General features: G+C 59.1%; 1 protein-coding gene across 4 annotated transcripts in view; it reads right to left on the bottom strand.

Annotated features, from left to right (window-relative positions):
• MAD1L1 (mitotic arrest deficient 1 like 1) overlaps positions 1-24857 on the bottom strand; it is a 305713-nt gene extending 280856 nt beyond the window's left edge. For 3 of the 4 annotated variants that reach the window (XM_077758777.1, XM_077758780.1, XM_077758779.1), the window contains exons 1-9: positions 24808-24857; positions 22514-22676; positions 19802-19942; positions 17149-17328; positions 14769-14893; positions 13899-13980; positions 12891-13021; positions 12633-12747; positions 10775-10836 (exon numbers count right to left, since the gene is read on the bottom strand). In XM_077758777.1, the coding sequence (XP_077614903.1) occupies positions 10775-10836; positions 12633-12747; positions 12891-13021; positions 13899-13980; positions 14769-14893; positions 17149-17328; positions 19802-19942; positions 22514-22663 (986 nt within the window). In that variant the 5' untranslated portion in view covers positions 22664-22676; positions 24808-24857. The remainder of the gene's footprint in view (positions 1-10774; positions 10837-12632; positions 12748-12890; positions 13022-13898; positions 13981-14768; positions 14894-17148; positions 17329-19801; positions 19943-22513; positions 22677-24807) is intronic. The other variant, XM_077758778.1, reaches the window with a different exon arrangement.
• Positions 24858-25326: the final 469 nt, after the last annotated feature.

Here is a 25326-nt window from a genome sequence, read left to right as displayed (position 1 = left end):
TTCCCAAGAGGCGAGGACCATGTGCTTGGGCAGTCATGCCAGGCACACAAACTCGCCCACCACGCATTCTGCCCACGGGCTCCCACAAGTGGGACAGGACAGACGCTGGGGTTCCTTGGCAGGGACAACCTATGGCCTCCGTGCCCCGCCGCCAGTTAACACAGACTGACCCGATCCAAGAAGATAACCTGCAACAAGAGCTTCAATGGTCCTTCCCCAGGAAAGAGACTGATAAAGCAGATGGAACTGCTGGCCAATAAAAACAGACTTCCTGAGTACAGGCCTCGTTAAGTCAGTTAATGAAAGTCATTAAAGCAAGCCGGCTGGAACAGGTTCCTTTCTTAAGAGGTGAAGGGACTCCGAGATGAAGGGTGGAGACAGGCCACTGGCCAGTGACCCAGCCGTGTGCTGCTCCCAGCAGCCCGCAGCCCTTCCAGCCATCAGGGACCCCCAAACTCTGCACAGGGGACAGCCTCCTACACTGTCCCCTACCTGTACCACCTCTGCACAAGGAAGCGAGGAACCAGTGGGTGCTTTTCAGAAACTGGGCTCTCTGGGCGTGACACATAGCAAGTGAGCTCGGATGGGGGCATCCAACAAGGTGAGCTGGGGGTCAACAAGGCGCATGGCAGCAGGCACGTCAGCTACATCCACACCAAACGCTTGTCAAAGGATGTACCAAAGCCAGCAGTGCCAGCGGCTGACAGGAAGGTAGGCTGGCGGCCGGGGGAGCAAGAGGAGAATTGTTCCCATCGACCTGACGCGTTCTCAGTGACGAGCCACCTGAACACACTGAGTGTTCAAACAAGGGTCTCTAGCCCCCTGTGATCTGAAATGACACTGGTCGCTCCACAACGGTTTCCCACAGGCCACAGAGAACACCCAGTCTACTTCCCAATGCCCTGAGGCCTCAGTGTCCATGCCCGGAGATGCCCGGCACCCCCACCATGTCACTGCCCATCCCCACGAACACGTGCCCCCAAGTGAAGACCTCGCTCACAGCAGCAGAGGCGGCTCAAGACAAGCACCTTCGGGAATGAAATGGAGGAGCAGTGGCAAACACGCGAACAACAGATGCCACACCTCCTGGCTGAGTACGACCCATGACACAGACCCCAGGGGACTCTCCTGCCCCAGAGTCAGTGCCTGCCAGCCTCCCATGCCAGCTCCACCTGGCCACAAAGCCAGCAGTCCCCACGCGGACCTGCACCCGTCTGGGCTCCAGCTCTGGACCTGAGCACAGCAGCCTTTCGTGCGTCCACCTCGAGGGCAGCCAGCTGCTTCCAGGACCAAGCCCAGTCACCTGCACCATGCCACAGGCTGGGCCCTCCCCGGGTGGGCCGCAGACCCAGAGCCAGGCCCCCGGGCCCCCAGAGGAGGCCGAGAAGAAATGACACAATGAAAGGAAGAAGCCTATGGCAACTTCTCAAAACTTCCATTCAAGAAATCCAAAGAGCATCGCTTAGTCGGATGAGCATCTGACTCTTATTTTAGCTCAGGTCATGATCCCAGGGATGTGGGATCAAGCCCCGAACTGGGCTCCATGCTGAATATGAAGGCTGCCTGGGATACTCTTGCTCCCTCTGCCCCTCCCCCACTTGCACCCTTGCTTAAAAATAACAGTATCAATAAAAAAAGGGACATGTACAAAGCAACTGCAATGACAGAGGATCGAGATGGTCTCCAGGCAGTCTCCACAAAGGAGAGCAAGCAGGCGGAAGTGAGGTGTACCCAGAGCCTGCCCCCGTCCCACTGCACGAGCCGGGTGCAGAAAGCCGGGGTCTCTGCCACAGCAGCCGGGCCGGCAGACCCATGTAGGCCCTTCCGGAAGGCACCTTGCTATCTCCTGCTCCGCCCTCCTGGGCTTCTGCCGGCCAGCTGGGCTCTCTGCAGGAAAGGGCCATGACCGCCCCACCACATGAGCCACATTGCTGCCTGAGTCACTGGTCTGCCTCAAGCCCCAAGGCCCACACCAGTGAGAACCAGCCATCCAAAGCCACACACTCCAGGTCACCCGCGAGCACAGTGTGAGAGGCTTCCTCCTGGCTGCGGGCCGGGGCCCATGGTCCTCAACAGAGGGCCAGGACGGCTGCACTCAAACTGCGGGCACATCTCCCGGGCCACAGGCCAGCCCCTCTGCCCCACAGGCTCCTCACTCTGCCACTGTGTGCCCACTGCAAGGGGCAGAGCCACCCTCTTTCAGCTACTCTCCCACCCCAGCAGCTCGATTCCCGTGACAAAAGCGTGAGGACACATTCTGCACAAAGGCTCGCTCAGACTACAAGAGGGACACAGCACAGGACATGCGCACAAATGCATAGTACTGTGTATTTTTTTATTCAAGTTTTGTGCGTGTTTATGTATCCTGTGAAAGACAGCGGCAAGAGATGGTGAGAGAGAGAAAGGGAGAGAAAGAAAATCCCAAGTAGGCTCTGAGCTGTCACCACAGAGCCCAACATGGGACTCAAACCCACTGACTGCAAGATCAGGACCTGAGCCAAAGTTGAACACTTAACCAACTTAGCCACCCAGGTGCCCTGCAAAGAACTTTAAAACAGAGTTCCAAGTTCCTGGGCATGAGGCCACACAGAGACATCACGACGAACGGACAGAGAGCCCTCCTAGGCCCCTGGAGACAAACCCGCCATGGCCTCCATGGAACTAAACCCTCATGAACACATAAGGGCAGGAGGAACCACCAAGCAGGGCCCCGCTCCAGGCCAAGGGTCTCCCCTCCCGCCCACCACCACCCACTGCCCAGGGCACGCTCCGGGCAGGCAGCCCGGGTGAGAAAGAACAATGCCTCCTCGTCCCCTCCCCACCCCCCCCATGCCACACGCAGACCTTCTACAGCTGCCAACACCCCTGGCCTCACCCCTTGCTGGTCCAAAGTCACATCTAAGCACAGACACGAACCCATGAAAACAGCACAGTCCCAACACCCGCACAACTTACTGCCACACATTTATCAAATGCCACAGGCTGCTGGGTGCAGAGCCTCTGAACACAAGCCCTTGCTCTTCCTCCACAAGCCTGGAGACTGAGGACACCCAGCAGAGAAACAAGCATGTCAAGGCAGAAAAGAGCTGGGGGCTCAGCAACCGAATGAGCCGCTACTTCAGGCCAGGAGTCAGTCACAGGGACACTGTTTCTGTCGTCGGCCTCCACGGGGACATGGAGCCATGAGGGGCTCGGCTCACAGGTGTCCGGCACCTACCGGCACAGCTTTAAGGCCCCCAGCCCGGTACACAGGCCAACAAGAGCCCAGCATGGCTGAAGGCGCCACCCCAGGGCCGAGGCTCCCAGAGAACAGCTCCCGGTAGACAAATGAGAGGGGGAGGGAATGACAAAACGTTCATGGCTGAGGCCACCGAGGTTAGCACGGGAGGGCACAAGAAAGGGCCACACTTGAAAGCACCCAGAAGGTGAAACTCTTGCCCACCCTCCTCTTCCTTATCTGGAGCCGCAGAGGAAACCAAATCAAGACTGGGTGAAACTGTGAAAGGCGCCTGATGGCAGGAGCTCCGTCCTAAGCACCAGCAGCACCTCAAGTTCCAACGGACCCCACGCCCAGGGAATTGGAAATGGCAACGACAGGAAGTGCGGCCATAAAGGTGTCCGGGTTGGCCGATGAGGACACCTGCGCTCCATCCTGCTGTCATCCTAACAGGCCTCACACATCAGGGAAGGCTGGTCCCGAAGACCGATCACCTGGCCAGCCTACAAAGGCTGCTGGCAAGGATGCGGGTCAGTACTGGGTCCCCACGTTCACTGCAGGTGACAGGGCGGCAGCTTCAGGGGCACAGCCGCCAGGCTTCGGAGCCAACACGACCCATCAGCCTCCCGGCCTCCCCGGCGTCAGTACCGTCTGAGACACGTCAATTCTGTCAAACCTGCACGCTTCCTGACAGGCACTACGCCCTCCCAGCCGGACTGAAACCGGGCCAGATCCAGGGACAAAGGGACGGGAGAAGGAGCCAAATCACAAGGGCTCACTCGCCACCAGCGAATCATTTCCTCTACGAAATTAGAGGCTTGACTAGAGGGACTCAACGTGCATCCCATGCCCGCTAATAAGGCTTCCTGCGGTGGGAACTGCCAAACAAGCTTTTCAAAAGCCAACCATCGGAGAGGCCTGCTCCCCGCTGCACCGCGGCTCTATGGTGCATCTCTGCAGAGACCTTTGAGAGAATACCGCCCAAACTAAGTGGTGCCACTCGGATGCTGACACAGAAACGTAGAGAATGGCATTTCTGGAGGATAATTTGGCACCATATCCCAATTTCAAACACATATGTCTTTGGAGGCAAAAAATGTACTTGTAAAAATTTGTCCAACCAATCAGGCACTGCTCACACTGCAAACAACTCAAGAGTCCGTCAACAGAGGCCCGAGGGAATGCAGAGCGTGTCCACTTGACAGAGTTCCGTGCGGCTCTTCAGTTCAGCACCAAAGTACTGCTGGAAACCAACTGGAAATGTGCAGGCCATGGCTTGGGCACCGTGGAAGGGAGGCTACATAAGGAGCTTGCACGTGCAAGCGGCTTCCAGAAAGCCACATGAGAATGCACCAGGCAGTGCCTGGATGGACTAGGGGTGAGCGTGGTGACCCCAGGCGCCCTCTCCTCTGGGAAGAGCACTCCAGGCACGAAAGCACTGCACAGTGAGGACCAGGCAGCAGTGACAGAGCCCGCCTGGCCGAGGACAAGGCTGGGTGCGGGTGATGCGGGGGGGAGGTAGGAAGGCCACTTCCACATTGTGTCCACTCCCCCATGTGGCGAGCTTGGGCAGCCATGCCCCACAGCACCTGCCCCACGGCCCTGGGACCCAGGCGAACAGAGCCCGAGCCAGTCCCACTGCCTGAGGTCCCGACCAGCTCAGGGGACGGCTCCACCCAAAATGAAAGCGACCCTCAGCACCCCTTCCACAGCCTCCCCTTGTCCAGAGATCAGCCTCACGGAGGAGGGACGCACGTACGCGCGCGAGCGCACACACACACAAGCGGCCAAGGACAGGTGGCCTCCAGCCCACTGCCAGGGCCCCTGATGCCCCGATCACATCTGCACCCGAGATGTGAGGAGCCCCTCACCCGCCTGCCCCTACAGTTGTTCGGCATCTGTTAGAATTCCAAATCAAGGGCATCGCAGCATGACCTCCAAGTGCCTGGCTTCAGCAGAACTCGCCCACGTGCATGCACAGCAGTCGGGCCGCGTCACTGCTGAGCACCCTGCTGAGGATACACCACGCCCGTGAATCCTCTCCTGGCGGACGGGCATGCCCGCTGTCCGCACATTCTGGCGGTTAGGAATATGGCCGCTGTGAAGACCCTGGGGCAGGCCTTTGTGAGGCTAGGTTCCCATCTCTCTCGGGTAAGAACCAGGATGGTCTTAAGAGCCAGGTCATGTCACAAACATGCAGGAAGCCACAGAACGGTTTCCCGAGGGCCGTGTGGTCTGCCGCTCACCTCGCCCCTGCAGCGAACAGACACCACAGCTGCTCGCACCGTCACGTCACCTGATGTGGCCACCCTTTGGTCCCAGCCATTTCACGGGGCCAGGCGCAGTGTCCCAGTGCCCCTCGAACCACAAATGCAGAGCGTCAGTCCTGTCCTCATTCACGTCTGTGGACCCTTTTCCACAGTTATCTGTTTGTCTTCTGCCCAGCTTTTAAACAAAATCTGACTGTGGGCTTCCATCAACCTATCTCGCATCAAAAGGATGCTCTCCTGGCCAGGGTTTGCCTCTTCTTCATCTTCACTGTGTCTTTTCAAGACCAAAGTGGTTTTCATTCTGGGGAACTCTAAGTTACCCAATTTTTTTTCAACTTTGGTTTGCACTTTTGTGTCCTAAGTATCCAGAAGCCTTGGTGTTCACCCCAAGTTAGGTCCATGCCCCATGGGTTCAATGCTGGAACAGTCAGGGACAAGGATCTGCATGTGTCCATACAGACATCCCCCTGCGTCAGCGCCGTCTACGGAAGACGGACTCTTTCCCACTCAATTATCTTGTCACCTTCAGTGGAAACCAATAGATTCCATACTCGGGTCATTCCTGAACCTTCTAGCCTTTTCCGTCGACATACATGTCTATCTTTATGCCATTCACATACTGATCCATATGGTTTACACTGTGTCTGGAAATTAACCTTCGTAAGCCCCTGAATTTTTTTCAAAAACAAGTGTGGCCCTTCTAGATGCTTATCATCTCTAAAGAAACCTTAGAAGCAGTTTGTTGGCTTCTACCAAAAGGCCTGCTGGGACGCTGGCTGGGACCGCACTTGGATGTGAGGATGAATTTTAGCAAACTGACACACCACCGCCACAGACTCCTGCAATCCGTGAGCAAGGGACTGCTCTGCACTCATGTCACTACCAGGTGACTTCTAGTCCCCCCAGAAAGAGCTTCTACTTTACAGCACGCAGACTCCNTTTTTTTAATGTTTTATTTATTTTTAGGAGAGAGACAGACAGACAGACAGCGTGAGCAGGGGAGGGTCAGAGAGAGAGGGAGTCACAGAATGAAACAGGCTCCAGGCTCTGAGCTGGCAGTCAGCACAGAGCCCGATGCGGGGCTCGAACCCACGAACCGCGAGATCATGACCTAAGCGAAAGTCGGTCGCTTAACCGACTAAGCCACCCAGGCGCCCCTATCCTCACGTTTCTGATGTGACTGACGGGTGTGTACTTAAAACTGTTGGCCACTGGTACACAGGAAGTCTACTCGTGAGTATTGTCCTTGTAACTGTGAACCTGTGAGCATCCTAGTCCCAGTGGCTCCTTATAGACTCCTTGAGACTTCCTGCGGGTACGACCGGGCTGTCTCCCACCAGATGCAGCTTTACTTCCTCCTCACTCCCACCCACGCTGGCCACACGGCCACCGCCGCAGACGAGGAACGGGGAGACAGCATGCTAGCTGCAGGGACAGCAGGTGCCACATCTTGGGGAGGGGGAACCTTCCACTCCTACTTCGCTTGAAGGCTTCAATCATGTGTGGGTGCTGAGTTCCCACAAATACTCCCACATCTATTGAGATGATCATGTTTTCCCCTCTAATCTATTAGAACAGAGAACGACCCAAAGGGCCCGTATATTGCTGCAGGCACTCCTTTTTGCTCCATTTTCCCTCCGGCCTCTCTGTTAGTCCTTCTGCAGTGCCCTGGACAGTCACCTCCAGGCTGACACAGACACAGAGTGTCTCTTGGTGTCCAACTTTAGCACCTTCAAACCCTTTCGCTGGGTCGTACTCCCTGAACAAGGCTCAGCATGTCACCGCCCTCACACGCCGGCGCAATCTGTGCGCTGCTGCTGAGCCCCTCACTGGGCTCTCACTAGCCTGGGACGGGGACACGCAGGCACCGCACTCACGTGCCCTCTCTCCTGTATGCAGGCCCCGCTCAGCATGGTGCAGCATTCCTTCCTACTCAGGACTCTCCAAGTCCTGAGGCCCACCTACCTCCAACCCAAAGGACCCATGTGCTGGAGACAGGGGTCCGGCAATGTCCAGGGAGACAGGCAGATGCAGCCACCGGGCATCCCTACAGAATCAGGATCCCGCTGCCGGACCCGCCTGGCCAGCTCACCTAACCAGCTCCCTGACACCTCTGGGCTCCTTGGGATGTAAGAAATCTCAGACTGCGACAAAGGTGACAACGGTCATGCCGTGTGAACCCCGGGGGTTGGTGTCTCCAGATGTTAGACCTGATCTCTGTTCCCAACCTTTGCAAGGCCACAGGGCCCTCAAGAATCTGTGAAAAGCCACACAGCCTTATGCCCAGAGAACAGCCCATGCAAAGAACATCTGGGCTAAGACACAAGAAGCTCATAGGCACCAAGCGTATCAGGATCATAGGCTAGGCAATAACAGGATAGGTGTGGGACAGTCAACAGTGGAGGCGCCCGGGGCTGTAAGGCCACAGAGCCCTCATGCCCCCGCCCCTCCAGGCCCTGGCCTAGTAGGTGAGGCCTGCAAGGTGGGGACCAACAACAGGCCAGAGGCTCTCAAAGTGCAGGGAGCAGGATCACGGGGCAGGAGGCGCCACCTAGTGGCGGCAGCCCTCAAAGCCCAGGAGACACAGGACAAGGCTGGGGCCTCGGGGTCAGGACACACCCCAAGCAAGTGCCTCCATTCCCAAAGTTGCAGCAAAGCCTCAACCTAAAAGCCAGGAGAATGAAGCCCGCGAGGTCAAAAGGCCCTCCCTGCCCCTCCAGCTCCTGCCTCCAGGGTATCTGCTGGACTGAAAATATGGTATAGGGCAGCAGGCCCCAGGACCAGCATGAAAACATGTTTCACGGGGAGAAAGTCTGACTTCCGTGATAAGAAACCAATATTCTAGAAAAGTCCTTCCACTTGCAGATGAGCAAAATGAGGCACAAGACAGCCCCACAATCCTGAGGGCCAAGCGGGGGCCAAACTGGTATTTAGGCACTGCTCCTGAGGTCTGACAGTGCCGCCTCCCCCTCCTGCACGGGCCACAGTGATGGTGACAGAGGACATCCACCCTACACCCGCTCCGAGCAGACCCACCCCGGCCACCCAGACAGTGGTCCAGCACTCCCTCCCATATCCCTCCTGCAGGGACTCCAACTTCTCCTTGTGCCCTATCACCCTCTACCCATCTCCCACTCCAGGTCCAATGCCACCAGACGTAGGCTCCAAAAGGCCTCCCTCCCTGCTCACGGATGCCCAACTCCCCAAAACCTAACAAAAGAGGATGACCAGAACCCTCCTCGTAGCATTCGTGGTCAAGCCCGGTCTTGGAAAGGCTGACCCCCCGGGCCTGGGGAGTCTGCATTTGTACCAACACACAAGCCTGCGGCCACCGACTATCACAGGACACACGAACCCACCTCCGAAGGACACGAGTCACTGGAGGTGGAGCTGTCCAGGCACCCTGCTGTGGACAGGAAGGGTGAAGAGGGGTGGCTGAGGTTCGCCCGGGGCCCCTGCAGGTGGCCAGGCACAGGGTGACCACAAAGCGCGTGAAAGGAAACCTGCCCCCCTCCAGGGCCACGAGGACACTGCGCCTGCCTGCCCAGAAGCCTCCAGCCACTTGGGAGGGATGCCGGCACCGCTCTGTGGCACATGACCGTGTCAGCCTCCACATGCACTGAGGCACGTGCCACGTTCCCAGTGAGATGAGAGCACGGGCCCGGGGCCAGGCACAGACCTGATGAGCCCTCGACACCCCCCCCTTCCTACCCAGGGCCTGGCTGCCCAGTGAACACAGGCCACACATGCACGTGACCAGGCAGAAGCCACACCCCAGCTGGCGGCCAGCCCGCAGACCTCTGACCCCCGTGTGCCAGCCACACTCAGGGAGGCCCTCTGGTTTGGAAGTGAGATCAAAGGGCCAGAGGAGCCACTGTACTCTTGTCCCGGCCGGAGGCAGCCACCAGCTGTGCACCAGCCCCGCCTCACTGATGTCGAGGGCTTTGTGGCACACGCTGGGCGATGAGACACTCCGGCAGCTGGTCTGACCGGGCACGAGTGGACCTCTGATCTCCCGCACAAGAAGTCACAGAAGTTTCTCTTCTGACAGGCCCCCTGGGTGCCGGAGGGAAGCTTTTGGGTGAGTCACTAAGCCCCAAGAGCAGGAGGAGGAAGCAGAGAGTGTTGTGGCCCCACCAGGCCAGCCCTCCACGAGTCCGGCAGCAGGTGTAGCTCAGGAGAGGACGGCAGCATCATCTGTCCTCTGTGACTCAGCCAGGCGCAGAGAGGACACAGAGGCGTTTCCAAGGGATGCATGCGGAGTCACTACGGCTGCTGGGAACGGCTGCAGGCTCCAGAACCAGCACTCTCACAGTGTGATTCCAGGACGGCTCCTTAAAGAAGGCTCTCATTCTCGGCCCAGTTTGCAAAAGCCACAGGAAAGACCACCGGGAGCTACGGTCTTAAAGTTGCACAAGCTGACAAAACAAGAGGCTCCTGAAGTATCGCAGCTCCAAAGACCGACCCAGACGATCCAGCTCCCCCAGAGCTGTCGGGAAGAGTCCGTCCGCAGGGGGGCCCAGGGTCCCAGGGGCCGAGGGACAGGCGGCGATGCTGGAGAAAGAGGGCAGTGGCCTCCAGGACGGGAGGCAGGAAGCGGTAGAAAGGTGCCCACCTGGGCCATCCGAGAACAAGGCGCCAGCTCACCGCCCAGCTGCCCCCACCACTGCTCTGCTACTGCCCTGCCGCTCCCCTGCCGGCACACGCAAGCCAAGGCTGCTGCAGGGGCCTGATGGGGACGACGGTGCTTCCCTCTCACCCAACAGTTCAGTCGTCTCTGCCCTCCAGTCTGCCTGAAAGGATCAGCTCACCCCCAACAGCAACTGCTCCCTCAGTAGATGCGAGAAAGTCCTTTGACAGAAGCCACCACTGCAGTGCAACCAAACACCTGCCACCCCACTGCCATCCAGTCTTACAGGACGTTAGGACTTGGGCAGGGACAGTCCCCTCATTCCACTTCCCTCCCGCAGGGAAAACACAGCATCAAACCCAAGAGGCTGCAGCACAAGCTCCCTGGCAGCCTCTAGCAGTACCTCAGCCAGGGGCGCCAGAGAGAGAGGGCTGTGCTGACCGCAGGGGGATGCCGGGAGGCAGGGCCGTGCCGACCGCCAGGGGTGCCAGGGAGAGAAGGTCATATCGGGGGTGCCAGGGAGGCAAGGCCGCACCACCTGCCTGGGGTGCCCAGGAGGGTCGTGCCGACCGGCGGGGGCGCCGGAGAGAGAGGACCGCACCACCGAGGGCGCCAACTTGCCTCAGGCACCCAGAGGCTTTGGCGCCCTCCGCCTACCTGATGCTCAAGCCCGTGGTCTCCTCCAGCCGCTCCCAGCTCTGCAGCTTCGCCAGCAGCCTCTGCAAGACAAGGAGGCGAACACTGAGGGCACCATGACCCCGTGTCTCCCCACCGCCTCAGGCAGCCCTTCTTCCCTGCAACCCCACATTGCCCCCCGGGCCACGCAGCCTCACACGGAGGGAGTGGTGACGAGGAGGAGGTCAAGTCTCCCTGACCCCTCAGAAGAGCCTGCTCTCGTCTCTGAGCTAAACGCCTGGGAGCAGACGGCTTTCCACCGACTACGAGCAAGCGGCCCACAGCCCGCGGACTCAGGATGGTGTCTCAGCAGGCTGAGTGTGGGGCGGGCGGCCCTGGGGCAGATCAGCTGCTGAATCCGCAGGACCCCGCGCCCCTCCCGTGTTCCAGGGACTCCATGGGACGCCGGCCCCAGGGCAGACGCACTCAGCCGTAGCGCCGAAGTGTCCGCAGCGGATGTGGCCCCACAGGGAGAATGGGAGAAGGTGGGGATGCCCCCACCTGGTGCTGCGTACAAGGCTGTCTGACCCTGCCTTCCCCACGCTGCTCCACGCAAACCCCACTCCCACATCAGGGTCTCCTTCCCCGTCTGGAAGGGAAGCACCTGAGGGCAGGGAGCATGTGCCTTTGTCCGGCCTCCCTCCCCTTCTCCCAGGCCAAGCACAGTGCTGGCATCACCACACTCCCCTGGTCCCTCAAGAGGCCTCTACCATGTGCCGGGAGCGGGCTGGGTAACGACTCTGTCGTTAAAGCCGATGCCAGGCACCAGGGAAGCACTCGACATGAATTTACTGGCCCTCACAACCCTGCAAGTCCTGTTGCTCCTCGGCATACAGGTGGACAGAGGTTAGGTAACTTGCCCAGGGTCACACAGCCAGTGAGCATCCGCGGCTGGATTTCACACGAGGCAGTGCGACTACAGAGACAGAATCTTGCCCAGCCTCACGCCATCTAGAGGAAACACCGCCCCACGCGGAGCTGTGTCTGCAGGCCAAGCTCACACGTAAGCTAGCCCCTGTGAGGAGTGCCTTGGCTCCCACCCGCGAGGCCACAGGCCACCACTGTGACCAACTGCAGGACAGCTGCCAGCAGGCTCATACCACCCAGGAAACGATGCAGGGCTGCACAGCTCATAGGTGAGGCGGCAGGGAGTGAGCCAGGGTAGAGGGGGGCAGCTGTGCAGAAGGACAGCAAAGTCAGGGGCTGGAGGCCGGGGGGCAGCGTGCTGGTGTCCCGTGTGCACGTAGGGTAAGACAGCCTCGTGGCCAGTCATGTGCCCAACAGAGAAGCAGGATGCTTTCGGTGGCACATCTCATGCCAGGTCGCCAAGAGCGTCCCACAAATGCCCTGTGTGGCCCAACAGCAGATGCAAAGCGAGGGAATGGAGCCCTGGCGGCCAGCCGCATCTGTGAGCGGGACCTAGTCTGTGTCAGGGCGCACACTACCACCCCCATCTGCCAGGTGGTAGGAGCACAGCAGGCACGCTCACAGCAACTCCCCGACGCTCTGGGGAAGAACCCATTCTGGCCCCCTCCAGCTGCTGGAGACCCTCCCCCTCCTCCGTCTCCCACACCCCTGCAGCAGGGGGTGGGGTCCTCCCCACAGGACACCCGCCTCAGCACCCCCCACCCTCATGACGGGTCCATGACCAGCAGAGTCTCCCCACTGCGGGCTGGCCCGCCAGCACCCACACGTGATTCTGGGGCCGCCACTCTACCCAGCGCCCCGGCCAGGCAGCTGGCGCTTCTCAGGCGGGTGACCAGCACATCAGACTGAAACCACCAGGGTCCCCCACACAGTGCACGGCCCACAGGGAGCCACCCGTCACCCCCAGCCTCACCTCCTTCTCCAGCTCCAGGACGGCCAGGCTCTCCTGCATCTCCTCCTGGCGCCCCAGCCGGCGCCGCAGGCCCTCCAGCTCCTCCCTGAGCAGCCCGTTGGTCTCCCGCAGCTCCCTGGCAGGGCCGGACACCGCATCCCTCAGATGGCCATGCACAGAGACTGGGGAGTGGGGACAAGGAGTGCAGCCCGCCCCGCCCTGCCCATCCTGTGCCCGCCTCGCCACCCACCTCCCTCCTGCCAGCTCGCCAGGTCTCACCGCAGGCAGGCACTCTCCTCCCGCAGCTGCTTCAGCTCCCGCTCCATTCTGGGCAGCCGCACTAGCTCTGACTTCATGTTCTTCACAACCGCAGCATCCTGCTCCTGCAGGGACAGCTTCTGTTCCAAATCCTGAGTGAGGCCAGGGACAGAGAGGACAAAGTCGACCTCCATGGCCCTGGCTCACCCTCTAGGTACGCTCTGTGCCACGCCCTCGGCGCTCACTTCCAGGGGAGACATGGCCACAGGCCAGGGTCACATTCCACACCGCGCTGCCCTTGGGGGTGGGACCCCAGTGCACATCTGCCTGAGGACCCGTGGCACAGGCACCCGGAATAAACACATCAGTAAAACACACACACGCAGTCCCCCACATAAGACCCACTCCCGCCACGCTGGCGCCCAAGTAATAAGTGAGTCTTTTCCACGTAACAAAGCCTTTGAGGCTACAGGTACAACACCCTGAGGACGACTGACATCTATCAATGGCAGTTCTCCAAACAGGCTCAGCCAGTCAGTCAGCAAACATTAACGGGGCCCAGTCTGCGGCAAGCACAGGGTCACGCAACGGGGATGGGTGACACAGGACACACGAGTCTCTGCACTTGGACTCTAGGGGAAAGGCAGACACAGGCCGTGCAGGCGAGCACATGCTGGGAGGTGGGCAGGGGGCCAGGGCAGAGGTGGGATGCCGAGGACAGCATGTGCAAGAGCAGAAGGGGCCGGGAGGCCCATCAAGGTAGCAGGCTGGGGAGGGGCGGCAGGAGCCTTGGGCTAGGGTACGGAGCCCCAAGTTCCTCCGCAGACAGCGCCCCCACTCCAGAAGGCCAGCTGCTCTCTCCTCTCATTCATGCGGCATCGGCAGCACCAAGTGCCAACAGTACAGGAGCTCAGGCAGCTCAGTGTCTCCAGGCGTCCTAAACATGGCCCTGCTGAGGAGGCAGGAGGGCTGAGACCACCGCTGGGAGAGCCACCAGACACAGCCTGGGTCTGAAAGGGAGTAACTCACCCTGATCCTCTGCTCCTGGTCGGCCCTCGCTTCCTGGCAGGCCTGAAGCTCCTGAACCTTCTCGTTAGCCTCCTGACATTTCCTACCCGGAGAAAGGCAGTGATGTGCAGAAACAGAGGCGTAAGAAGCCAGAGCTGCCCTCACTACACACATACACACTACCTCACACCCAGGGCACTGTGGCCAGTCTCCTCGGATCAGGGCGGGTGGCCAAGTCCACACCACCTACACGGCCCTGCCCAGCCTGCTGCAGGCCCTGGTACAGCCACAGCTGAGGACCCACCGGAGAATGGCCCTTACACATGCCCCAGCCCTGCCCAGGAGCGTCCAGAGCTCTCCTAGGACAGCTTCCAGAAAGGTAAAGGCTTAGCTCCCAGGGAGAGCACTGGCCCTCTGACCCTGGTGCACACTTCTATCCTGCTCAGAGAGCTGCCTCTGCCTCAGAGAGCTCCCCTCCCCTCTGCCCCTCCCATCCTCCGGGCACCCTACATGGCCTTTAAAAGGAAGCTCTCAGCAGGGAAGAAATTACTGTTCTGTTGTTCTCAGAGCACATCAAACATCCGTCTTCAGTGGCCCCTGTGTCTCCCCCAACAGCCTACGGATGAGGACAGGCTAGAAGGGCCCCTAGAGGTCCTTGGGGCTCAGTGCAGGTGGCATGTGTGGTCACTGGGTGCTCAGACCGCAGAGGACACAAGAAGGAGCCTGGGCCCTCCTGTCTGTGGTCTCCCACATGGTTAACGACCAGGCACACAACTCAGCCCAGGCTCCCACAGGCCTCAGAGTGCCCTCACTGCACCCTGCGCAGGAGCAGAGCCCCTGGCCTAGCACACCCTGCCCCGCACCCCCAGCTCAGCACGCCCGCCTGCTTACTTGCGCTGCAAGGCCAGCTGCTCCTGGAGCTCCTGCTTCTCGGACTCCAGGCTCTTCACCTGCATCTCCTGGTTCATCATACTCCACTGCAGCTCCGAGATCTTCCCCTTCAGGGCGCTGATGGTCTGAGAGGAGAGTGGGACGGGCCAGAGAAGCTCAGAGGCTGCGGCGCGCAGACAAATGCCCCCACAAGAGCCTGCCCCTCCCATCCGCCTTCTTAGGGCAGGACACAACCTGGGAGGAGTGCCACCCCTCACCCCAACCCCAGCTATCCCGGCCAGCAGCCTGCCTCAGATATTCTTCAAGCAAATGGGAAGAGACCGGGTCATGGTGATGGGCTGCTCCCAAGACAGGCCCAGGCCCCATGACATCTACCACTTGGGACCCTCACTCATGCCTGGCATGCTTGCGTGGCTCTCCCTGCACGCCTGCCCTGGTCTCTCCATCCGGGATAAACCCCACCATGTCATCGGCCCAGCTCAAACACTCCGTGTGAGCCACAGCCAGGTCCCTGGCAACAGGTAGGAAACGGGGGACTGAGGCCACCCTCAGAACGAGGCTACACGGGCCCCACAGAACAGAGGAGCCGTGGGGAGACCGAGCAGACTCCGTGCCCTCAGCCAGAAGCAGTAAGGAAGGAAAGCAGAGGCTGGGGAGGCTGGCCAGGGCAGGGCCTCGGGACATTCAGGGGCAGAACTGCTACCCGTCCGTCAGACCACACCTTCACCCAGTGACCTCTGGTGGCCATCTGCTGACTGCTCTCCCTTTACGGCTGTCCCAGGGGAAGCCAGCTCAGAGGGGCCAATGTAAATTAGGCTCCTAGAACAGAGGATGATGACCAAGAACCCGCACTCGCCTGGTCCAAGAGCCCCCCCCTCCACCCAGGACCCATGTCGGTGGGTCTCTGGGGGGAATGACACAGGCCATCCACATCCCACACGCTGTCCATCTGCATGGTCTACTCTGTTACAGTGGTGCCTACCAGCCTGAGAACCCAAGAGAAACCCAAGGTTCTAAAATACACTGACCTAAGAAGACAGCGTTCGAGAAGCCTTCCCAAACCCAAAACACACACACCACACACCAGGCACTGCACTGGACACAGATCAGACGGCCGGCCGCACACGGGACCCCGCTGCATGGAAGCCGGGCCAACAGCAAGAGGACCTCCCAGTGACAAGCATGCGAACCAGGCACCAGGGTAAGAGAACGCGGTGCAAGGACAGCAACTGGCTCCGTCACCAGGGAGGGCTTCTCCAAGGAAGTAAAAAGTAACAGAAACACAATTCAGGGTCCTCTGTCCTGACTGGCTGCAACCTTCCCTTTGTCTGTGGCTGTGGCCGCCCCCCCAACCCCCACCCCTGGCTCTGCCGCCCGCCCCTGTGGCACATGCAGGCCCCGGGACAGAGCACAGGCAAGCACACCAGGGGTGACACGGGGACTTGTCCTGAGGCCAATCACAGCTCCTCTCCTGCCAGCATCCACATCAGAAGACAGATGTAGAAACAACCTTAACATACTCCCCAGCGTTGCCAAGGCAAAAATAACCTGCAGCCCGCCTCCCGAGATCTATCAAGTAGAAACACACGCAGAGACAGAATACCAACGATCCCACATCCCTGCTCCTCCCCCGGGATCGCTTCATCTCCTTCCTCCGGCGCCCACGGGCTGCAGCGCCACCACAAAGGGACAGGGAAGGTCAGGAGAGTCCCGTCTCCACCAGAAGCAGCATCTGGGCTCTGCTTCTAAAATTTATACAGCCTTCAACGGGTCGAGGGAATAAGGAACAGAGCTCGTATGTGCTGTGGCTTCAAAGACGTTCTCAGCTGCTAACAGACCTAATAATCAAAGAAATGCAAATCTAGAGGCACCACTTACATCTTCGGAAGGGAGAAAAAAGGTATTTCCAGAACATACCACCATCCATGACAAGTAAGGCTACTGGGAAACCAGAACCCTCAAAATGCCATCAGGACAACACAGCAACCAGCAGCAAAGCCAAAGGCCATTGCCGGTGACCTTAACCCCCACTCCTAGGAACACGGCTAAGTAACTAACTCAACAGAAACAAAAAGCTACGTACTCCCTGCCACGTATGTATTACGCATGTGCTCATCCCAGGATGTGTGGACATGCAACGTTTCTCACAGAACCAAACTCGGCCCAATCAATGATTAAAAGTCCTAATTACAAAGACTAAGACAGCGTTTGACTCACTAACTTAAAACCACGAGGGAAAAACAAGCGTTTGCACTCAGATCACCACGACAACGCGGAAAGCATCGGCACCCGCGCAGGAAGGAGACTCTGAGGGGGCCAGTCCGGCACAAGCGCGCCCACCCAGTGTCCGAGGAGAGCCCAGCCCCAGGAGAGCCCTCACCTCGCTGACCGCAGCCAGGCCGTCCTCCTTCTCCCGAAGCTTCTGGCCAGCGGCATCCAGGCTCTGCTTGCACAGCCTGTGGCGCTCCAGCTGCTCCTTCATCTTCTCCTCCGCCTCGGCCTCACGCTCCTGCAGCTGCCGGATGCGCGTCAGGAGCTCCTGGTTCCGTTCCACCTCGCGCTGCAGAAGAGGGACATTGAGCAGGGGTGGGGCAGCCCACCCCACACTCCCTGGGGACAGGTGCGGCCCCACAGCAGGCCCTGCTCCCGCTGGGAGGGGCCCCTCCTCACACGCCATTCCCCGCAGACCTTCACCCCCGCCACACGTTTTACCCTGGGAAGGCAGTCACAGGACTAAGCGCCCTCACTCTGTGGACCTGGGGGGTCCCAAGAGTCATTAGCCACCGCGGAGCTAACCTTCAGCCCCAGAAAGGAAGGGACCACACAGTAGGCACCTGATGCTGCTGACCTCTGACCTCTCCCCAGGAAGGGGGGCCACACAAGCTCCCTACAAGTTCTGCCAGCACTCCCAAGGCAAGTGCTCCCCCGGGACTCCCCCGCCCAGCACCGAGGAGGAGCTGAACGAAAGCGGAGGGACACGGCCTGCCTGAGGGACTCACAGGAATAATGAGCTGCAAGTGTGGCCTCTGAACAGCCAGAGGACCCTTCCGCCACACAGGGCCCCGGGCAGCACGCCACGGAGCAGGGGGTAGCATCTCTATTCGGGCTACCAGTCCCAAGAGCACACAGGGCAGTCCGTGCAGGTCCCCATCTAGGGGCTCCAGATTCCCACCCACTGCCCAACCGGCATCCCTGAAAACCTAGGGTATGTGTCCAAGACTCAGAGAAAGCATGTGAGAGCTGCTGGCTCAGGTGCTCCGGATCTCATGCAGCCACGTCTGCAGTGGGAAGGGAAAGGCCTCTGAGAGGCCACGCTCAGCAAGGGCCTGGGATTAAGTGCGGCCTGTACCCTTCGATCTCCCAAGACCAGACTTCCACCGACCCTGCAACAATCCCCCACTCATTCCAACATATCCTAAAGTGCTTATAAGGTGCCACAGCCCATGCTGGATCCTGGAGACCCAGAGCAGACAGGACAGACCCTGTCCTTAGCAGACTTAAGGCCCAGGAAAATTCCAGCAGCTCCACATCCCATGCCTTCTGCCTGAGAGCCAGGCAGTCACACTAGCACAAGTCCTGCCATCTCATGGCCCTGGGGCCACCTCCACACCCCTAATAAGGCACTTGGTTCCCACAGCCTTTCCCTGTCTCTCCCAGGACGACCCTGAAGAGCAGTTAACATCCCACCTTAAGGACAATGCCAAGGCCACATCACCCACTCACAGGCCATGTTTCTGGGCTACTGGGCCCACACGGCACACTGCGGCCAGAAGCCTGAATACCAGGTCAAATACATCCAACTGACATCACGCCCTCGAAGATGTCAGCTATTTTTACACGGCAAGGAACGCATGCAGATAGGCTGCGTAAGGCAAGAACGGGGCCAGCACCCACCCCTGGGGAAGCGTAGGCAGGTCAGAGACTTTCCAGTCCAACGCTTACCAGAGTCTGGCAGCATTTCCACAAATCGTCAGCACTTATTAAAAAACCCTGTTGAGGGGCGCCTGGGTGGCTTAGTCGGTTGAGCGTCCGACTTTCGCTTAGGTCATGATCTCGCAGTTCGTGGGTTCGAGCCCCAAGTCGGGCTCTGTGCTGACTGCCAGCTCAGAGCCTGGAGCCTCTTTCGGAGTCTGTGTCTCCCTCTCTCTCTGACCCTCCCCTGCTCACGCTGTCTCTCTCTCTCCTAGAAATAAATAAAAATATTTAAAAAAATAATAATAAAAAATAAAAAACCCTGGTGAATTGCTATTGATCGAAGGAAGCAAGGGGTTACACCCTAAGTAAAAACCAAGCACCTTCTCTGGGTAACACGCTTTCCCAGCCTGTCCTGAGTAAGCCAGGGACAACAGGTGGTACCTCCAAGGCTGCAGCTCTTCTTTTTTTTTTTAATTTTTTAACTTTGTTTAAATTTATTTTTGAGAGAGAGAGAGACAGAGTGCGAGCAGAGGAGGGGCAGAGAGAGAGGGAGACACAGAATCCAAAGCAGTTCCAGGCTCTGAGCTGTCAGCACAGAGCCCGATGTGGGGCTCAAACTCACCAACTATGAGTTCATGATTTGAGTAGGAAGTCAGATGCCTAACTGACTGACCGCCCCATGTCCTTGCTCTGAGGCCCTATAACCACGTCAGCAAGAAGGGGCCAGCCTGGACCTGAGACCTCTAGGCAACCCAGTGACTCTCCAAGCCTATCACCCCACGGTGCTGGCATTTCTGCTGGATTTACACCCCATTTCTCAGTAGGGGTGGGGAGAAGAGGCAGTCCAGCAGAGAGGAGCGCCCACAGGCACCTGGCCGGGCAGACGCAGCAGGCGGTCATTCCCTGTGCATTGTCCCCTCAGGACACCGAGGACAGCTACTGTCTGTGGCCTCGGAAGGCAGGCCTCAACCACCGAAAGGCAGAGAGCCTGGGCTCCCAGCCAGGAGGCTCACCTGCCTTATGGCCACACAGGCACCATGCAAGGCCCTAAAGCACGGGCCAGCGGCCTGCACCCACCTCGTGGCTTCTGCCAGCCAGGCCCACCTGCCCGCACCCACCTCATAGCGCCTGGCGCTGGTGCCAGCCGCCCGCTCCAGCTCCACTCGTGCTCTCTTGTGGCTCAGCTCCATCTGCATCTTCTCCCGCTCCACCTGGACCACCTGGGACTGGGAACGGATCCGTTCTGCTCGTTCCTCCAGCTGGCCGGGTCATACCCAAGGGAAAGAGAACCCTCAGCAGCTGTGCCAGGGAGCTAAGAGGCTTGTGCGCACTCACACGCTGAGCACCTGATCCCGACAGGGCCCATACTCAGCCTTGGGGAAGGACAGACACCCAGTCCTTTGTTGGAAAATGGGTGCACAGAGGCCATGAACAAGGAAGAAATAACAACTGGGAGAGAAGAGTATATGTCACGAAGACAGCATGCAGGCTTGTTTTAGAAAAGAGGGTACGTTAGTTTCCTATTGCTGTGCAGCAAATTACAACACACTAAGCAGCTGAAACCCCATGTGAGCTGCAGGCTCCATGGGCAAAAGGCCAGGTCGTCTGCTCAGGCTCTTGCAGGCTAAAATCAGCACCTGGTGGCCACGCTCCACCCTCATATGGACCTTGGGACCCTCTTCCACACTCACGAGGTCCTGCGGTTTCCGCACCATCAGCCCTGGGCTGCTGTCAGCTCCTAGAGACTGCCCACATTCACTGCCTCGTGGCCCCCTCCACCTCCAAAGCCAACAAAGGAGATCTCCCATATGTGGAATCCCTCTCCCGCTCTCTGTCTCTGACTTCCGGTTCTGACCTAGTGACCCAGGTTTAAAAGGCTCATCTGAGTAAAAGTGTGCCTGCCCCAGAGGGAGTTACATAAAGGTGGGTTTGAGCCTTGAACTGCCTCGGAAGACACATCAGTTTCTCAGCCCCGCTGGCTGTGAGGGCCTTTTCCTCATGTGGACTAGAGCCTGGCCCCTCCAAGAATGGCTGGTAGTACAGCAGCTCCTGAGCGCTAGAGAGAGACGCAGACTCTCAGGCCACGCCCCACATATGCCATATTGAATCTTCCTTTCAAACGTATCCTCAAGGATCCGTGTACACATGGAAGTAGGGGAGCCCTGGGCTACAGCGACCAGCTCTGCATTCCACCAGGGACACTTGGCGACGTCTGGGGACACTGCCGACCGTCAAAAGACGGGGACGCAGTACATGTTCGCCACGCCACAGGCATCTGGCGGGCAGAGGCCAGGGAGGCACTCAGCACCCCACAAGGCCCAAGCCCATTCTGCGGAATGAAGAACCACCCAGCCCAAAACGTCAACAGGACCAAGGATGAGATGTCCCAGGCCAGAGGACAGGCATCTTGTCTACCCAGCCCCCCCCCCAACTCTTTGGGGACTCAAGTCCACACTTTGCTCCCCTGAAGTTTTCTCTCACTTCCATCCCCACTCGTTCAATGTGGAGGTTCCAAAGCCCACCCTCCGTCAAACTCCCTGGCCTTCCCAGCCTCACTGCGTGTCTGCAGTTAGGGCGCCCGCAGGCAATCCTGCACAGGGACCAGGAGTCCCAGAGAAACGGATCATGACCCACATCTTCCTGAAACACCACCAGCCTGCTGCATGTGAGAGAAAGTAATGAAATATGTTTGTATTGAAACTGACACATAGCAGACCAACTGTAAACACTTCCCCACAGACACAAGAGGCTTACAAAAAGGGCAGGGGGCGCGCACTGGGAGGCAAAGCACTGATTTCCAGACTCCCCAGACACGCAGGTTCTCGGTTCCCTCACCTGCCACGAAGGGCCTACATGGTAGGGCAGGAAACCACCGACAGATGTCCTGGGCCTGCTCAGCACCAGGTCAGGGCCCGGGCAGGTCCCGCACCCACAAGACCCTACCCAGCTTGCTCTGGTCATGGCCCCCGCCCACAGGGCCCCCCAAACTGAGGAAGCCCTCAACAGCACTAGGTTAGTGAGAAGCTGGCCTCTGACATTCTAGATTCTGTGCTTCCGACAGGTTGGCCCAAAGTTCCCAGACATTTGCATCAACAAAATTGTAACCCTTTTTTAGAACAAAGTTGCCAACTTCTTATTTTGCCAGTGAACAAGAATAAAAATAAGGGGAAAAAAAACTACAATTATTACCCTCATTTCCAAAAAATGCTTTTACACCAAAAACAAATATAAAAAACTCAAATTCAGAATAAAAAACAGTCCTTGCCAAAACATGGCAGTGAGCAGCACCTCAGCCCACAAGCAAAGAGAAATCATTCAGTTAGTCAGCAAATGAATGCACACCAACACGCCAGCATCTGTTTGGCCACATGCTGCCAGGGGCTCCGTCAGGGGCTGTTACACTAAAATGGCTCTGGCTGCACAGCAGAGGGGGACCTGCCGGATGCCATCCATGCAGAGGGGCCGGGTCGCAGATACCACCCCTTCCCTGTGAGGACCTCGTGACCCTGGCCTCCAGGAGACTGACCCTGCAACTCTGTGCAACCGCAAGTCCTCCAGGAGACCCGACCCCTTTACAAAGTCCACAATAAGCACTGCCAAGAACGTGAAATAAAGGAAAGAGAACTATTTTTATAGCAAGACTGTAAAAGCCACATCATGGCAGAGCGAGGCCAAGATCTCCACATGGACCCCATGGTCTGAGACCACCACACACCCAATCTCACACCAACACCAGGCACTCGTCAGCACCACACCACCGGGAAGGGAACAGGCCCCACCTACCGGCATGTGTCTTCCCACCCAGAGCCCCTCCTGCCCCCGGCACTCACCTGCATGCTCTGCTGGTACTGCATCTGCAGAGAACCCTGCACGGAGTTAGAAGCATCCAGTCCAGATCCTGCCTCCACCCGCTGAGAAATGAAGTTGTTCAAAGACCTCAGGGTGGACAGCACAGTGGTGTTTTCCCCCAGGTCGTCCATGGCCTCTTCGCTGCTGGAGGAAGACAGGGAGCCCCACGGTGAGCCTCTGCAGGCACCATTAGCTGCACAGGTGGCGGTTAGGGGGTGCCTCGGGGCAGCTCCACCCTCCCGACGTGCTCCCAGAGTCCTTACAGTGCTCCAGGATCCATAACCACATTTTGGGGCTGAAAGCCCACGCTGCCACTTTACCAGAGAAGAAATAGAGGCATAAGACAGCACGCCACAAAGCAGCCATCACAGTGCTGCCCTGCACACCAGTGGACAGACGGCTCCCAGAAACACAGGTGCAGCAGTCCAAGGGCACATGTCCCCCATCAACACAAGAGACCTGGCCTCTGGGACCGAGGCATAAAGCCCACGGCAGTGGCAATGGACGGTGACCCCAGCGATGCTAACCGTAATCACACATTAACAGCGACGTGAACCAGCATTACTAGTTTCAACTAAAAAGAAACGTGCGTGACACGGAGCACTGAGACTTCTCAAGCCTCAGTTTTCTCATCTGTACCTTGAGGACCACGAAAACCACTTTGCAAAGCTGCCATGAGGATTACAGTGCCCGTCCTAGTTTCCAGGTGGCAGGGGTGTGAGTGAGGCCAACTCCCCACTCAGCCTGTAATGTTTCACAGGACACCTCAGGCTTCACGACGGGCGATTCAGGTCTTTGGGGCCTCACGTCAGACATGGTCAAAGTGAGGCTTCAGAAGTTACAGGATGGAGGGACCCCAGGCTCTCAGCCTCCGTGTGCCCCACCAGCCAACACGTGAACGCGAACAGCAGCCCAGGAACCACCTCCCCGAGCCTGAACCCACTGTGGCTTCACCTGGCCCCCCGCCAGCCAGCCAGCGGGCACAGTTAACAAGCACAGACGTGGGTTCCTGCGGGCACATACCGTGTCCCCCTTCAGGAAACAAGCTGGCTCATACCGACTTCCCCCAAGTACCAGATTGAGAATGCCTCCCCACCAACACCCCGGAGGAGGAGAGTGAGGGATTAGTTTGGTTGTGAGTTTCCTGCACACAGAGCCCTTCTCCTCTGCAGGCCATGTGTCTGCCCCTGGACAACACAGCTGTCCCTGCCAGCTCTTAATCGCACTGGCAGTGGAGAGGGGACTGGAAGAACTGGACAAGCACTCAGTACCTAAGCCACAGCCACGGGAGACAGCCCAGCTCTGCTCTGGAAGCAAACCCTTATTGTTTGTCAAGGTCAGCCCGGGGCGATACTCTCCATCCAGTGTGCCCTGTTCTGGGAGGCCATCCCCTGCAAGAACCGATGCCTGGGACCCAATGGAACGGAGAGAACACACGCGTTTTCAACTGCCTGGAACCGGGCCACTACAGGAGCACAGGATCAGGCAGCAGCTCCAACTCCTTCCCCTTTACCCAAGAGACTCTGATCTTCAGCAAACCAACCACGGAAACCAAAGTGCTGGGAAATCACAACCCCAGGCCGGGGGTGCTCTGGCGCCGCCTGTCAGCTGCCCTTCTCGGCCAGGACACCTCACACGGGGAGAGGGGGTCCCCCTCCCGAGCAAACTCCAGGCACACGTGCGTCGCCTCCCCCACCCCCACCCCACCCCCNGGTGACAGCGCGCGGGCCGGGCCGCTTCCCCGCCAGACACTGGGTGGGCGTAAGCCGCGATCCTAGCCACCACCGCCAGGGACCTCGGCCGGGACTACTGACTCGCTCGCGTCCCGGCTTTGAGGACCCCGGCCCCAGCTAGCACCCCAGCCTCAGCTCCTAGGACCCAGGCCCCGGCTCGCATCTCGGCTCCGAAAACCCCAGCTCCGACCCCGGCCCCAACTCCCAGGACCCCGAGGACGCCGACCTCTCCGAGCACCCCGGTCCCAGGTCGCATCCCGGATCCGAGGACCCCCAACTCCGACCCTAGCCCCACTCCCAGGACCCGGGGTCCTACCGAGGACGCCCCTCTCCGAGGACCCCCCAGCCGACTCGCGCTCTCGTCCTCCGCTCCTAGGACCCCGGCCTCCGCTAGCACCCCGGCCGGGCCCCGAAGACCCAGCATGGGAAGGGGGCAGGAGGAAGGAGACCGGTGGGTAGCGGGATGGGGCGGCACCCGCTCCCAGTCTGGTTCCCCGACCCCGCCCGACACCCACCTGGGACCCTGACGCCCCGCCGCTCACCTCAGCTAACCCGCAGCTCGCAGCGGCCGCTCAGATCTCCCTCCTCTGCGCCCGCGCTCGCGTATCGCGATATGTTCTGCCGCGTTCTCGCGAGAACTGGGCAGGGCCGGCCGTAAATCCCAGAGTCCGAGCACCAACGGGTGCCGCGGGCCTCCGCCTGCTCCCCAGTAGGGTGTGCTCCCTGGAGACCGCGCTGGGAGGACTCGCACCGCAAGCTGACCAGCGGGACTGTTGGATGCCCTCCTTCCCCCGCGGAACGGGCCTCCACTGTGGCGGTGGCCTCTCACCGTATTGTGTGGAATAGCACGGCCCAACGGTGGCCCCTTGGGGACAAACTTGCTGGCTCTGACAGCTCCCAAAATTTTGCTATAGTGTTGGCTTGAATACGTTTTCGTTTCCACTAGGTCCACTGGAAAAACAAAATACTGTTACCAGGCTACCCTCCCAGTGCCTGGTGAACTCCCATAGCCAGCGATCCTCGTCCAGTAACACAGGTCTGCTTCCCCCATGAATCTCCTC

Source organism: Crocuta crocuta, unplaced genomic scaffold (assembly GCF_008692635.1).
Source record: "Crocuta crocuta isolate KB4526 unplaced genomic scaffold, BGI_CrCroc_1.0 scaffold273, whole genome shotgun sequence".
NCBI classification, from domain to species: Eukaryota; Metazoa; Chordata; class Mammalia; order Carnivora; family Hyaenidae; genus Crocuta; species Crocuta crocuta.
The sequence above is the reverse complement of the archived record's forward strand: the minus strand, read 5'-3'. Positions and strand labels throughout refer to the sequence as shown.